At 43.8% G+C, this 16,355-nt stretch overlaps 1 protein-coding gene across 7 annotated transcripts in view; it reads right to left on the bottom strand.

Annotated features, from left to right (window-relative positions):
• The window catches only part of COLQ (collagen like tail subunit of asymmetric acetylcholinesterase), a 50,825-nt gene that overhangs the window by 11,958 nt on the left and 22,512 nt on the right, over positions 1-16,355 (bottom strand). For 4 of the 7 annotated variants that reach the window (XM_080386469.1, XM_080386470.1, XM_080386468.1 and 1 more), the window contains exons 7-15: positions 14,847-14,909; positions 13,777-13,803; positions 13,081-13,125; positions 12,335-12,370; positions 11,340-11,420; positions 6,713-6,809; positions 4,720-4,859; positions 1,137-1,256; positions 407-527 (exon numbers count right to left, since the gene is read on the bottom strand). In XM_080386469.1, coding sequence (XP_080242595.1) covers positions 407-527; positions 1,137-1,256; positions 4,720-4,859; positions 6,713-6,809; positions 11,340-11,420; positions 12,335-12,370; positions 13,081-13,125; positions 13,777-13,803; positions 14,847-14,909 — 730 coding nt within the window. The remainder of the gene's footprint in view (positions 1-406; positions 528-1,136; positions 1,257-4,719; positions 4,860-6,712; positions 6,810-11,339; positions 11,421-12,334; positions 12,371-13,080; positions 13,126-13,776; positions 13,804-14,846; positions 14,910-16,355) is intronic. The other 3 variants (XM_080386471.1, XM_080386472.1, XM_080386473.1) reach the window with 3 other exon arrangements.

The following is a 16,355-nucleotide window of genomic DNA, read 5'->3' as shown; positions in this document are numbered from 1 at the left end:
TTGCGGTGCACGGCAAAGGCACGCTGCGTCTTTTGGTGAGAAAGCCGGCAGCCCCCGGGGAAGGTGTGTATGTCAACCAGCTGCTGGACTTGGCCCCTGAAATGCAGTGGTTCTGCTCTGGCTGCAGACACTTCTGCTCAGCGAGGTACACAGTCCTCAGCGAGGACGCGTGGGAAGCGCTTGGTGACACATCGGTCTTGTGCAGGCGTGTGGCATCCGCGTGCACGAAGGGCCTCAGCTTTCGCACCGCGACCATTGTGCCTCCCCCCCGCCCCGTGCCCGCACTCAATCCGCTAACCACGCAAGCTCCTCCGTGGAACGCTTGTGTCAGTCAGACAGCAGCGTGGAAACAAGTGATGCACCTTCCCTGGTGGAAAGGGGCTGCTCCTGCCACACTGCAACTTACTTATACAGCCATCAGTCACAACCGCATTGCCATCGTCACACTCTTCCCCGTCCTGTACGATCCCGTCTCCACAGGTACTGCCACCCTCAAAGCGGTAATCCACGGGATAGAAAGGGGTGAGCTGGCCAAACAAAGACACAGCGGTTACCGAACCGGACCAGGAGCAGCCTGGCTAGCAAACAGAGGGGGTGAAAGGCTGCAGGAGGCAGATCCTCAACCGGGTTTTCATATCCCACCATTTGGTGGTTCATGGGATTTATACAGGATCTGACCCAAAGTCCAGTGGACACAGGAAGGATCCTGCCACTGATTTCAGCAGGACTCAGGTGAGCCTCTTGAAGCATTAACGAAATACACGGTTTCGGTTTGCAGGGTTTGTGTTTTTCCGCAATTTTGCACTCTGGTGAGTTTTGCCTCATTTTGTACTAAATAAAAAATGCTCTTAACTGTCGTAATTCCCTGGACTCAGCCCCAGTTTGTTCACCAGGGGAGCCTGGTTCACAGGGAGGTTAGCAAAACATGCACCACTGATGAGGTAATGCCTCAGTAATTAAGACCCCTGTGAACAACAATCACAGAATTAGGTACAGTTGTGGCAGTGCTCAAAAATAAGCTTTTTCTCCATTTGTTTCATTGATTCTGTATGATGCCTTCAGTACAGAAGTATGTTCAGTGTTTAGAAATGAAACATACACTCACGAGTTTTCTGAGACCACAGTCACATTTTCACCTGGATTGGGAGCCATCCAAAGGTATCCTTGAAATACAAAGATCTCTGATCTCTTCTAAAAGCTAAGGCGTTTTCAGTGTTTAACCGGTCCAGTTCTTCTTGATTATTCACCACAAAAATCTGGGGCACAGAAAAAGAGGTGATCGGTAACCCTCTTAAGAAGTATTTTGGATTGTCACAGAATCTAGTTTTGCCAACCGACATACCAAATAGGTAAATAATTACACAGAAAAATGGTTTGGTTTTGTTTTGGTTTTTTTTTTTTTTTTTGGAAACAGAATGGTGTGAGAGCTTACACCTATGGACTGCCAGACCATAAGTGGCTCCTTAGTGATGGGTAAGAACAGACACCAATTTCCAAAGGAGAATGGTCCTTCCTGAGCACCTAGCTATGGCTCCAATGGCCCCTATTTCAAAAAGCACATCCATGGGTAACAAAACTGCAAATACTTGTGTGAAAACATTGCTAAACTGTCAGATAAATGGTTAGATGCTGGAACAATTGCAAAATCCATAGGGGTGTAAGAGCTTTTTGTTGGTTTGCCTATAATTTTTTAGGCATGCTCGTGGCTACAAAATAAGTAATGCCTTGCTCAATGCAACCTTCACTTACCTTTTACTTCTTTGTACTTTGTTTAGATTTAATAGGCATTGAAATGCATGTTTCTTTACGTGCCTATACTTTGGTCTAAAGCCAAGTCTTCAATTAAACAGAAAAAAATCAGTTCAAATTGGAAAAATTAGTGCAAGCTGCTCTCTTACCCATCTTTTTTAACGTCTCAGTCACTGAAATTGGCTGTAAGGGGCATTTGGAAAGAGTATCTTCATTCAGCAACTTAATCAAATTAATTTATAGCAAGATTCAAACCATTTTTAAATTAAGAAAAAGCAAATGGAGGGCTTCTGAGCAAAATGGATTTAGGGCTGAGCCTGATTCCCACCAGCAGAAACAGAACTGGCTCTTTTTAAAACAAAGTACGCTGAAATTTTTACATGGCAGAATATTACCCTAGTCCTTGACAAAGGCCAATGTCATTAAAGAAGCATTGAATAAAAATGCCTTCAGCTTGAATGAAAAAAAGCAAAGAAATAGAAAACTAGTGAAGAACTGATTGTGTAAATGTGTGCAGGAGCTCAAGTCCCAGCCCCGGAGCTCTACGTTTCTCTTGAAATCAGTAGCAGATCTGTGCTCTCGGAAACTCTCTGTTCCAGATACTGGCCTTTGAAATTGCTAAAGATTTAAAAACCAGAATGAATCTTAGCCAGTGCCAGAAAAATGGCACTTTGTTTCCCAGGCTCTCCCCTCTTCTGGTGGTGCTGGCACCTGCGGAGCTGGTGGGTGAGCGGGTGATTGCACTGGGGACACGCTGCGGTCGGGGGCTGCTTTGGGAAACCACAGGACACCGGGACTGGGGCCACGGAGCACCGTCCCTGGGTCTTTTCCATGTGCAGCTATAGAAACCCTGACAACAGTTTTCAAGCAGTGCAAGGCAGGCTTCAAAGCTGCTACATGGGGATCTGAGCAGAATAAATAACAGCAATGTTAAGCTCAAGGGAGTAAGAAATAAATGGGGCAGGCAAATGGGGAGCTTTCAGAGCTGAGGCTTGCTGCTTTGCCAGCCTGCACTTCTGAGAACAGAACGGCACATGATCATCATCAAATGAGGGTTCACAGTGACAGTGTAGGGTACTTATGTTTTAGGTGCTTACACTCTCATTACCGTCTTTTAAGATCAAATATGAAACTGTGCCTGATCGAGAAGGGGGTGCTAAGACCTACACAGAACTTGCAAGCCTTATACCTTTTCCTATGAGTTCTACATGCTGTGAAGTACAAGATAATTTTTTTGCAATAGCATGCAGCATGATGCAATATGCACCTTTGTTTCATGCATTTTCTTCTCTCACCATTATGTGGGTTTTTTGTTTGTTTTTTTTTTTTAAAGGGTGGGTTTTTTTGTAATGCAACACAGACAGGGATGAGTGAGCAGCTGACAAGACTTGCAAAAGATCGAGTTCAATGACCCAGTTTAGTGGGCAGTGTTGTGAGCACGTCCCTTTCACACCCTGGAACAGCTCTGTGAAAACCTGACAGATGGGGAAGTTAACAAAGCTAAGTGCTGATTACTGTCATTCAGAAAGGACCAGACACCACGCAATATCCACTTACATGAGTGGAGTGGCTGGGCTATACTGGTGCACAGCAGCGAGGTAGCAATTTCATTGCTGATTAAGTGCTACAATGCACAAAATAATAAGGTAGGGCCCAGCTGAAGGAAAAGGACAGAAACAGTATTTACAAAGCCCAAAGAAATCAGAGATGAAAAATCGCTCGGTCACTTTCCAGCAATTACTTGTCCTTTAAAATACTTTGTCCAATTTACTTGTAAAAACGGTTTCAAGAGGGCCAGAGATCGGAATTAGCTATATAAAGTGTAGGCCTACGGACAGGAACTCAGAAGTCAGACTCCCACGGTTTGTGAGGACTCCTTTTTGGTTCAGGGTAGAGGGTCTGTGCTTTGGGGAAAAGTTCTATTGTATATGCAAAACGCTTGACTCCAGTATTCAATTCTGAAATCACTGTCTTTGCAGAAGAAGATGCGAAAAATAAGCAAGAAAGAGATGCTTATTTCACTGACCAATCTGAAATATGTTTCAATTTACTGAAATAACAGATTATATATGTATAGTAGGAGATGGAAAAGAGCATCTTCAGGCTTCAAAAAAGTTTTCTGAAACATGTGCTGTGTTACTGGTGGTTTGAAATAGCCACTTTTTGGCACCACAGTCACACAACCCTCAGACTAGTTATGAGACCAAATTCTTTTGCACCGACTGAACCTAGAGGTTTTGGGTACTAGAAATGACACATTGCCTGCATACAGACATCCTCCCTGTTAAATCCAAAATACTCATAAGTACAACACCTCTAACTGTAAAAGTACTTAAGAACTGCTGTTGTGGTTTAACCCTAAGTGCAACTAAGCACCACGCAGCCACTCACTCACCACCCCCGGCCCCCAGTGGGAGGGGGAGGAGCATCAGGCAAAAAGTAAAACTTGGGGGTTGAGATAAGAACGATTTAGTAATGAAAATAAAATAATAATAATAATAGAAATAACAAGAATTGTAATGAAAAGGAGAGAGGAGGAGAGAGGAATAAAACCCCAAAGGAAAAAAAACCAACCAAGTAATGCACAACACAATTGCTCGTGACCGATGTCCAGCCCATCCCGAGGCAGCAATTGGCAGGCTCTGGCCAACCCCCCCACCCTGTTTATATACGGAGCATGACATTCTGTGGTATGGAATATCCCTTTGGCCAGTTCAGGTCAGCTGTCCTGGCTCTGCTCCCTCCCGGCTTCTTGTGCACCTGCTCACTGGCAGAGCATGGGAAACCGAAAAGTCCTTGACTTCAGAGTAAGCACGACTTAGCACTAGCTAAACCATCAGCGTGTTATCAACATTATTCTCACACCAAATGCAAACCACAGCATTGTACCAGCTACTAGGAAGAAAACTAACTCCGTTCCAGCCTAAACCAGGAAAACTGCTCACATCCTCTCCCAGAAAATCTACTTACCGCGGGGACTTTGGGAAAATTGTGTCCAAACGCATGTTCCTCATACAGCGGGTTATTCACGTGTTGCGGGGATCTGCAGAGACACCTCCCTGGAGGCCCTGGCAGTCCTCTTTCCCCTTTTGGTCCTATTGCGAGTTGCCCTGGGAAGCAAAATACCAGGTTGCCTCGTTATGAAGTTAATACACAACCCCCAAATGTAGCCTTAGTGGAAAAAGTACAGGTCAGGTGGATAGATGCATTTACCTAAGTTTTCAGATATGTATATATCCCACCAAATCCACCGGGAACTAAGGTAAGGGATTACCAGAACCACCAATTCAGCACTTAAGGAGGAAGAGCTGAGTTTGTACCACAGTCATATTATTTCAGATCACTTTGTAAATTATTCTATCAACTTTACAGAGAAAGAGAGAGACTGTTTGCTTAGAACAATTGTCAACCTGTTTGGAGCTACAGAAATTTAGGACACGATGAACACACAGATCACTCTACAGCACCTGTGCACCAAGTTTAGTAGAGTCAGTCTGTATACATCCACAACACATTGGACTTGTGCACTTGTAAAACCTCTTGGACAATGCTGTTTCAGAGGTCTCTGTACAGGAAAACCCAACTAGAAATACAGGAGTGCTACAAATAAAAATAATAATAAAAAAATACTGCTTTTTGACTTTCAAACTTTGGCAAGGATGTGCTACTCTGCAGAAGCAGACTGTGAGCCAACATGTTCATACTGCAAGGAGTGATATCATTACAGAAAGGTCTTTCAGGATCAGAATTGATATTCTAGAGGGAAAAGATTAACAAGCCCGACACATAAACTTTCTGTGGATGAAATAAAGCCTTTAAAAAGTAATCTCAAGATTCTGGCTGCCTTCCCATTGGCATGGTGAAAATTCTGCCCTCTGAAAACTTCCAGCTAATTTACTCAAGGCAAAAATGTTTCATAATGGAAGGCGTGAGACGTGAAGATTCTGAAGCAGCCCCCAGCTTCACAGATGTACCATTTCCACACCACCACAAGAAGAGACCTCCTGCCCACTAATGTAAGCAAGAGAAGAAAAGGGAACGCAAAATGGAAGAGGGCATTGAACAGACGGGCAGCAGTACAAGCAGTTGTTGTCCATTTCAAGCAACAGCAACTTCCAATCGATTTTGCTTTTTTCAGATACTTTAGTATATATCCTTGTTGAGAAAACCCTGTTTACGCTTTTCTTTTCAGATACTTTAGCACATATCTGCGTTGAGAAAACCCTGCTTGAAGGTTCACTGTCACCAAACATCATGGCTTGTGTATTGTCCTTCATGTCTATGCTTGGTCTCACAAGCTGCCCAGAGTTCATGCGCATGCATAGCTTTGAAGCTGTACAATTATCTATTGGTTACAGAATTTTTCTTGTGATTTCTGCAACATGCACAATTGCAGCAAGCAGAGATCTCCAGCACTTAATTAAAGAGAGAATTTTTCTCCACCGCCCCTTTTTCCCTCTGACTCCTATCCCTTTCCTTCTCTTCCCTTCTTCCCTTAATGCCGTTGTGACTTGAGTCTCATCTGTTTTTCCTTTACAGAGCTGCAGAGGGTGAGGATGTCCTGGCTGATTAGGAAACGCAATCTTTCACTGTAAGCCAGGGTATCTGGAGAAGCAGCAAACCTTTGATGATGGAGATTAACTAGTCCCTCCAAGGCTGCCAGATGGCTTTTCATCATACCCATCTACCGAAGCCCCACAGGAACTGCATAGGCCATGTTTCTGGTTTTATTTGAAACACCAGAAGCCATCATGTAGGTTTTCAAGTAAGGTGTAGAGTTCTTACACTGGACAAGGATGGTGTGGCCTGCCTTTGGAAGGAATCCTCTCCTTGCTGTCAGTGGGGAAGCAAATGAAGCCCTGCAGCACTTTTTATAAAGGGGTTTGTATGGCCGTATGTGATGAGTCAGGAGGGGCTGGGCAGCAGGGACACTGTGTAGGAGACCCCCTGATCTCCCGCTTACCTGATCCTGAAGGTCCAGGGGGGCCTGGCTGGCCAGAAGGACCAGGCCTTCCAGGTGGACCCATGATACCTGCAGGTCCAACGTCTCCCTTTAGTCCCTAGGATTGAAGAGACATCCATTTATTTGCTGAACTATTAATAACACACAAGCTCTTCCAGCCAGCACCGGTTTCCATTTCAAGAAAGCCAAGACATTTGCCAACAGAAGCACGCAGCATGAGCTAGTCATGACCCCAGGGAAGAGCTGCTGTCCTCTTCTAGTGATGACAGAAGAACATGTCCAGGCAGACTTCTGTTCCTAAATGTGAATGGTCCCAGAGATCTGTTCTGTGTGGAGTCAGGGATCACCCTGCTCTGCCTTCAGTCTCTTGGTAGCCTTCTTTAAGGACGCCTTTCTGCCTCTGGTAGCACTCTAAGAGTCAGCACGGCTCAGGAAGAAAGGGCTGGTGGGAGCTGAAGCAGCTGACCCTGGAAATCCTTAGTTATTGCACTAATACACACTGGGGGAAAAAAGAGAAAATTCACTAAGGGCGTGGCAAAAGCTTCCACAGTGACATTTCCCAGCCTTAGCACAGCCTTTCAGAAGCACACTAATGACTTTGAGGTCCACGCTGTTTTCAGAAGCACTATAGGTGCCTGGACTCCTGTATCTCTTTCCTGTATTCACTTTCACCATGGGTATAGCTATGTTAAAAAATCATCACAAGGCAAGCAAGGGCTTGGCTTTACAAAGTGCAAGCTAGCGCATGGCAACATGATGCTGACAAATGGTGTCCCTCCGACACCCTGCCACTCAGTCAAAATGCTGCAAAATTACCTGTGGGAGATAAGCTTACGCGGTTACCATACAATAGCCAATATTCTGTAAAATCAGCCCTGATTTGCCTCATAGGAGCTTGTTTGTGCAACCACGTCCTTAGGCATTTGGAAGTTTCACTGCAGAACTGTTTAGCACCTTCCTATTTTTGCTCCTGAATTTAATACGGCGACACTTATTAAAAATAACCATGTTTATCTTCCTGCTCGTATACTCTCCAAGGCTTGGGATTTCTCAGCTTTGTATTTCAGAAGTGTATTACGTAGCTTAAAGTTTAAATAACTGATTTGATTTTTATGTAACAGCATACATTAGTTAGCATAACAAAGATGCTGTGTATATGTAAGCTTTCTTTTAATGACAAAGGAGATTAATTCCTTGAAGTTGGTGTAATTTCTTGTCAATATGCATTCATGGGCGTGTTTAATTTCAGAGTAACTTAGCATATGTAGTAATATATGTTAAAATTGTTTGTTGTTATATAATATGTTGTATCCCATGGATATGCCTCAATGTCACTTGCACTGTTACAACAGAGGAAGGTTGATTTTGCCACGGTCCATAAAGAACTAATTGAATATTTGCTTTGTTTAATCCTATTAGGTAAACTCTGTGCCATCAAAATATTCCAGGATTTATGTGAATGTCAGCGATGCTGACTCCTAATTACTTCTTACACTATCCAACATGGAACTAGCAGACCAGGAATTTGGAGCCCCAGAGAAGTCTGTGGGAAAGCTCTTTCCCCCACACAGCAGTGATCTGGCGGAGGCAAGCCAGTGCCAGTCCGACGTGTGCTGCCTGAAAACGAGCTGTCTTCTGTGCCTCCTGCTTTGGAGGAATGACTGCTTAATGCTCTCTTGTTTAGCACAGATTGATTAAATAACAACGGGGGAGATTTTTTTTTTTTTAATTTTTTTTTCCTTGTTTCTTTTCACATGCACCCATGGCATTCAGAGAAGCTTTCCACATGGACAATATTTATTTTCCCCTCCTTTCTTTCCAAGCAACATTATGTAAAACCCTAAGTCATTCCTCCTCAGCGAGACTGAAACCCTAAACTTGCTCCTTAGGGTGAAATCCCAGGTTACAAAGCTCTGGGTGTTACATCCCAGTTAGGGGGCAGTGAGGCCCTGACTGGCCTCCTGGCCACCTCTTAGGGAGAGCCTGCCCCAGAGGCAGCGGAGAGCTGAAGTCAGTGAGATAATCAAGACGTATCTCAAAATGGAAGTGGAAGTGACACCTTCCTAATTTAGCTGCTTTTATCTAGGGATGTCAGCTGGATCAGGGGGCAGGAAACAGCTCCATGTCAATGGAAACGATCCTCTCTGCTGAGCAAACAGCCAGGCAACCGCAGCGCTTACGGGCAGCAGCCAGACCCACACAGCCTTAAATTGCCACTCTTAAGTTTTTTCAAAGGATTAGAAAAGTAGAAAGGAAATAACTCATTCACCAATTACAGAGAGGGGAACCCAGTGTTCACGTAGAAGATCGATGCCGAAATTGCTTTCAGGGCACCAGAAAGGTGTTTGTGTACTGAGCCTTGGCCCGGGAAATCCTAATTTAGGGCCAGACTATAGTTCTTTTAGTCAAACTGATTGTTGCCTGAAATTATGACACGCTTTATGTCACCACATTTAGACTGAGACACTGTGTAATATAACAAAATGTCTAAGGTGAAGTAAGCAGTGCGCTGTGTTGAAGCTGATCTGCAGGCACTGCGTCTTCTCTTTGCCTTATGCTACAGAAAGACATTCTGTGTGTATTCCTTTGGCAGGGCAGATGAGCAGAGTTTTTAAAGAAATAATAGCAAAAAGCACACATCAGCTTTTAAAACCTGACAAATCAAGGACAAAAAACCTATTTCTTGTGGGTCGTCTAGCAGACTTACATTACAAAAAACTATTTCTTGTGGGTCATCTAGCAGACTTACATTGCACATACCTTCCTCACTGGAGACCTATTATTCCTTTCCTAACATCCAGCTTTTAATTTTTCCCTACAGTGCTTATTCTTTCACTTCAGACATTAGCTGGTGGCATCAGAAAAACGGTGAAGCAGGCATGCACCTATGTTTGCAGTGCTGGGCATAACCAGGTTGCAAACAAAATATGTTCAGCTAAGCCCATTAACCACAGCATCTACAAACTCCTGCGTTTCAGCAGACGTACAGCGTACCAAGAATAAATTCCCTTCCCTGTTAGTCAGCAGAAGGGAACAGGCTCTACAGGTGGCAATTCAGAGCACCAGGAGCTGGTCTCCTTTGTAGCCCCGATATCATTGCTTAAAATAAATACAAAAAAAAAAGGTGCACTCCTAGAGGCCCATTTGGTAATTTAAACAGGTAGCTATACCAATATCGCTACCCCCTTGGAAGACGCTAGAGTGGAGGAGTCAGAATCAAATTCGCGCACAATTCCTGATCTTTACAATTCATCTGCAAGTCTGAAAAAAATAGTTTCGCCAACATAATTATTTTGGGCTGTAAGGACGGACCATTTGTCAACCACTGCATTCCTGGACAGCTTCCATACTACATTACCATCCCTTAAGGTCACTAGGTGTCTTCCCAATCTTTCTCAGAGCAGAAGAATCTGTCCCTGGCACGCAGTACTATGGCGAGAGCTGCCATATAAATATCCAGCCTAGCAAATCAGTCTTGGTTTAGAGTTAGCAGGGGAAACACAAGAAACAGAGAGGGTTGTTTTAGTGCTTTGGTTCTCTGCACAGTGTGTAGGACATTTCCAAGGCCCTGCAGCTCTGCAAGCTGATCCATGTTGACCAACACCTGGGCCTGGGCAAAGCCTGACTCAAGCCAATTGGATGGTGCTGACAGAAAGCATCGTCCAGGTGGGCCCAGCAGCAAGGGCAGAGCCTGAACGGGCACGAGGTGCACACTTGGTCCTTGGGCTAGAGAGCAGGAGTGTATTACAGTGTAATACAGGACTGAGGTTTGGATGTGTAGACCAGCAGTTTTCATTGCCACAGACCACGCACCAGTTTAGTCGGTTACAGCACACCATTCTCAGTGTACCGGCAGCCACTGCCAGGGCACACAAGCAGTGTTTTTCTAGCAGCAGTGTAGCTCTTTGCACTGGTGAGCCGGGGAGAAAATTCACGGACAGGCAATGAGACCTCCCTTGCAAGATGCTGACGCTGCCTGTCTGCCCAGAGCTGAGGTTATGGGGAACTAGTTTTTGTAGCATGCACAGCAATCCCTCCCTCATCCAGAGCCCCAGAAAGCCAGTGTTTTCCTACAAACCTTCCTTCACTCATCCCAGTAATCTATTTTCTCGAGGGGAAGAGGATGGCACCTGGGCAGGCTGAAATGTGTTGAGTTTTAGATATACCCCATTCGCCGTGCCTGGAAATCAAGCAGCCCTGCTCCCTAAGTCAGCTTCAAGGTTGGCATCTACAAAGTGTAGGGCACCACAGCATTACCTCCTAAGCTGCCTGAGACCTGGACCTCATACCAGCACGCTAGCCATCAGGTGGGGCTGGGACCATAGCTCTGTGTTGCTTGGGATTCAAAGGAGGGGTTCAAGGTCTATTCAACGAGTTTGTTACCAATCTAGGAAAAATAGAACTTTCCCCATACTGCATGGTCAGGGGACTGAGTGCTACAGATAAGGCTGCAGCCTTACAGCTGAGGCTTTAGCTCCTGTGTAGCCCGTGTGAGGTGTCCCAGGGCTTCTGCCTGCTCCCCGTGTGATGAAGCGCGTGGTACCACGAGAGCACAGACCACACCATCGTACACCATGACCATGCAGATGCCGTGAATCGCGGGGAAGAAGAAACATTTTGGTCCTACTTGTTTGCCTCGTTTTCCGGGTCTTCCTATAGGTCCTCTGTGTCCTGGTACTCCGGATTGTCCCTTCGGGCCCATCTCTCCCTTGGTGGGTGCAGAGGGGGAAGGAAGAAAGATGTCAGCACATGGTTATACCTGCCCTTACACAAGGCAGCAGATGGGCAGTGCTTTCATTCACACAATTCCTCTAGATAATGCCAGCACCGTTTCTTTTTCAGAAATCCAAAATTATAATAGAATATTTTAAAACAAGCATAAAGTTAAAAAATACCTCTTACAATTTATCCACCTTTCCCTGAAAAATCCTTTCCTAAAGAGAAGGCCAAATGGAGGGATCAGAAACACGCTCAGGGACTTGAATAGGTCAAGGCTAGCAAAACTCTCTGACTCCTTGGCAACATCTTGCTTTGCTGCTAAGATGCATGTGTAATAAAATCACTCAGGGAAAGGGAAGTGAATTTACTCATCTTCTAGCCTCCTTAGAAGCAACCATTGTTTCTTTATCCTAACTTCAGAGATAAGATTGATAAGATTATCCTCCTTTAGGCTTTCTATCCTTAAGTCAACATCTGAATTTTGATCGTTTTTTAAGTACAGAATAACAATGACATAAAAACTGGTCAGGGTTATCCCTACTATTTATAGTAATGCTATTTTGATTCAGAGTATCAAGAAGGAAATATTTATTAGCTTCAAGCGAATAAACCCCAAACAACTAGGGCAGTTATAAATTTATAATTAAGAGTTTGAATATGTTGAAGATGGGAGGAAGATTATAACTAAACCAATGTTCTGGGGAAAAACAGAGAAACAACAAACAGTTAAACCTCAGAGTTTTCTCCTATGACAAAAAGCCTAAATAATTTGATGAAGTCCAAGAAGTGTTGGTCATTGAGTCAAGCAAGACCTTCAATGTCTTATCCTTTTGAGGATGTCCCCGAAGCCACTCATTCACCCTATGTCAGCACTTTACTCCCCAAGACACCATGTTCACTTACTTTTTGTCCCAGCATTCCAGGGAAGCCTATTTCTCCCTACAAAGTAAAAGGAGAAAAATCATCAAAAAATATGGAGTGACCTTTGACAAAGCAGCACCTTTCTTGGAAGGAAGAAAACCAAGTCCTGTGTATTGATACCAGTTAAAGAATCTTGCACTGCAGTTCAGCACTGTGGGTGATGCAGTAGTTGGAGAATTATAAGCAAAATTTTACGGTAAAGTCCCTTGTACAGTAACACTACTCCTCTGTCTGGTCCTCTGCTGCCTGCTTCTGCTCCTCCAGCAAAAAACATCCTGGTTGTGCTTTTGTCTAAGCCCACGTATGGGAATGGCATGTCTCTGTTTACATCAAAAGCAGTTTACTTTTCTTTTCTTAGTTAAAGGGACCCCCCAGCCACAAATGACACTTCCCCCCATCCCAGCATTATCCTGTGACCAGCTAAAAGCATCTTGGCAAGCTGTCCTGGTTCTGGACTGCACAGGCCAGGAGGGACTGAGGTTCCCTCCAGGAAAACCCCCCTCTGGCTCACCAACGCTGCCGGGGCTGGGGGCAGATGGACACGAAGGCTGCCCCACTGCCCTCCCGTCAGGCAGGACCACCGCCTTCCCTCGCCACTCTTGCCCTCCCAGGGAGATGCCTCCAGGCTCCCTTCCTCCACACCGCTGCTGTTTTTCACTATCAGAAGGATGTTAGTCCTGGTGTGCACGTGCAGCTAAAGCTCACAGCCATTGGGAAAAGAAAACTACCTGGTCTCCTTTGACTCCTTTGTCACCCCTGTCACCTCTGGATCCCTGGAGAGAGATAACAGGGTGACAACAGCTTAATTACTACCATTTCATCGGGAAACAGAAAGTATTTCTCCTACATGAGGCGCTATTTGGAGTCACGCAGAATACATTCATATCTTCAGAGTAAGGTATATGGTAGATACCCTAAAACGTTTCCTTATTACTTTCATTGACATTGTAACAGAATTAAAAGTAAGGTTTGTAGGAAAAGGGACTCATTCTCCCCAGATAATTACTTTAAATACGTGCTTTCCTGGACATAATACTTCCAAACTTGATTTTTTCCCCTAGCTGGCTTCATCCAAGTTCAGGTCCCACTGTGAGGTCTTACAGTAAAAACTGTCTCTGTGCCGAAGTGTATATAGCCTAAATAAACCAGACCAACAATTAAGGATTGTTATACCCATTCTACAGATGGGGAAATTGTAGTGAGGTGCACTGCAGTAACTTGTTCACGAGAAGACAGGGTGTAAAACTCACTTCTTCAGCATCCCAGCCCAAGCCACAAGACTGTGCTCCTTCTCGAGGCTTGTTTTTGTTTCCCAGAGGGACCTTTAGACTTCAGCAAAGTTCAATCTCATTTCTACAGTTACTTTTTTTTTACATAACTGTTTGCAGTTGTTAAATTATACATTATTCTATTTTCACACTGACCTTTTCTCCTCTAGTTCCAGGAAAACCCTAAAGGGAATGATAGATAGTTTAATGCTTCTTGCTTTCAAGATCACCCAAGAAGCCGGACTTTCAAACTTTGAAGTGAAGAAAAATAATGAAGCACAAATAATTAATTGCATCAATTTGCAAATGCAAATGAATTTTTATAGCTTCTAAAATTGCACTGAAACAGAACTCTGAAACATTAATTAAAGTCAAGACAACTCAGTCCAAAAGCCAACGTGAAAAGCCAGGTAAAAAGCCAGCAGGTTTGATATTGCTTTAAAATTGAAAGAAGGGAAATTAAATGTAACTGAAATTGAATAAAGCCTTAGATGCCACAATTAATAATCTAAAATAATTTTAGCAACAATCTTTGTTTTCGGTTTTGTTTATTTGTTGTTTTGTTTGTTTTCCTCCCCCCGTGGAACATTCTTAAATTATACTGAAGTAATCTTCAAATGTGAAGATTACTATAAAACCGAGCTTCTCTTAAATATGCAATAAACAATAACGTTCAGCTCTTCTTTCCAGTCCTTTATTTGAAAAAACTGATTACTTTTTTTTTTTTTTCCCAAGTACCTTAAAATATTGTGGCTTAAATTTGTAAAGGCATAGGCCATGCTGCAGGCAATGATGTGCAGACACTGAACATCCAGACCAAATTGTGCTTACTATCCAACTGTCGATACATAGGCATAGTTTTAGAAAAGGAGCAAAATTTTCTCCACAGTCTTATGAGGTGGGTGGAAAACGTTGCAGACATGATTTAATGCTGCAGATATACTTAAAAGCTCCAGTTTTCTATGGAATACAATTATATATGAGTTTTGCTTTTACAATAAGTTTTTGCGTTACGATAATTTATACCAAAGCATTTTAACGAAAAGTCAAAAACACAGCCAAGCCCAGTCAGACAACATAACCTTGCTTGAAGGAGAACATATCTTTTTAGCTGTATTAGAAAATAGATATCTTGATAAATGCTTTCCAGCAAAGTCACGAGGGAAGCAGCTGTCAGCAGAGCGTTAGAAACCAATGTCTGAAAATGCAGCGGTAGGTTAACAAACCTTGGAGCCCATTGGTCCTCTTGTACCTGGCAATCCCATCACACCCAACTCTCCCTTTTCACCCTAAAGGGGTCAATAAAGAGAGTTATTGATTGTGCCTCTCTGATGAGGTCATACTTGAACGTCTGACAGTTTAGCGGTTTAGGTTTTACGTCAAATGGTTGAGACAAGCCTGACCTTGGTGTAGCACTGTAGTCAGAGGTCTGTATTGCAATTGTATTCTGCCTGAGTCCTCATCTTATTCTTCTATTTGCATTTTCTTGGGTGTGTAACTGGTGCTTCAGTTTTGCCAGATGCTATTAAAGGACATGCAAGCAAACCTCAGCAGCGCTGCATCCTTTTTCTGCAGGAAGGTGCATTGTCTCTACCCAGCATCACTTCCACTGAGTTGCAGAAAACAAAGTTTTTTTGCTGCAAGCCTTTATGGTCTGGGGAGGTGTAGTGTGCTTTTATTGTGGTTTTGAGACACCATGTGCTTTACAGTGGTTTGGAGCCAGTAAATCATGAAAAGGCTTTACAACAGCTTCTCTGGCTGCTGTCAGCTAATTATATCTAGCGTGAAATACAGAGTAGTCCCCGCAGACATGCAGCAGCACTACCAGCAGAATACAGTTGGCTCTCATTCTCCTTTGGCTTTCACTGTCCTAGAAATGGAGAGGATTTTCATGTTGGCTGCTGCCCTGGCAGAAGTTCAGAAAAGACTTGAAGAAACAAAGTAGGAGAAGTAAGTATTGGACCAAGGCTGTGTCAAAGAAGGAGAAGACAATGAAGGAGACCCAGCTGAAGAAACAGAAGGCACGGAGATGGGAATGAGAGAAAAACTCAAACAGCAGCTTACTGAAGATTTACAGCAAGTAGAGGATGCAGCAAATGACTGCAGTGAAGATGAGTATCAGGAGTTTGGGAAGATCAGAGATGAAAAGAAGAGAAAGGCAAGAGAGACACAGACAATGGAAGTGAGCACAGAGATCTGCTGGCCTCTGTTCCACTGGAACCTTCATTGACAGGCAGGAAACCAAAACTTATGAAGACTGGAAGAAGTGAAAGTGTGAACCCATCTAAAGAACAGAGGAGACAGGTGTCAGAGGAGACAATAAAAGCAGAAGAATTTGAATCAAAAGCAAGTAGGGCTTGCAGTCAAAGTTTAGGAAAAACTATGACTATTGAATGCGAGGGGTGCTTCTAGAAGTGCAATGAAAAAGCATAACAATAGACGAAGAGGAGACAAATCAAAATTCAGGAGACTTCATAAATAGAACCAGAGCTTATATAAGGAAAGGGCCAAGTGAATGAATGAGCTTTCTGACTGCTCTGCTCTCAGTACTAACGTAGGTAGACTTTACCTACTCTCAGGTAGTTGGATCTTCCTTCTGCCCTCGCTGCTCCCACTGTGGGAAATCGTATTACACAGTGCATTTGGGGGGTACACCTTTTCCCAGTTCAAAGTGAACATCAGCTCCTTTTAAGTACATAGTCTCCTACTGCCTGCCTGCATTCCCACATAATACA

Source organism: Falco punctatus (genome assembly GCF_963210335.1).
Source record: "Falco punctatus genome assembly, chromosome: 4".
NCBI lineage: Eukaryota > Metazoa > Chordata > Aves > Falconiformes > Falconidae > Falco > Falco punctatus.
The sequence above is the reverse complement of the archived record's forward strand: the minus strand, read 5'-3'. Positions and strand labels throughout refer to the sequence as shown.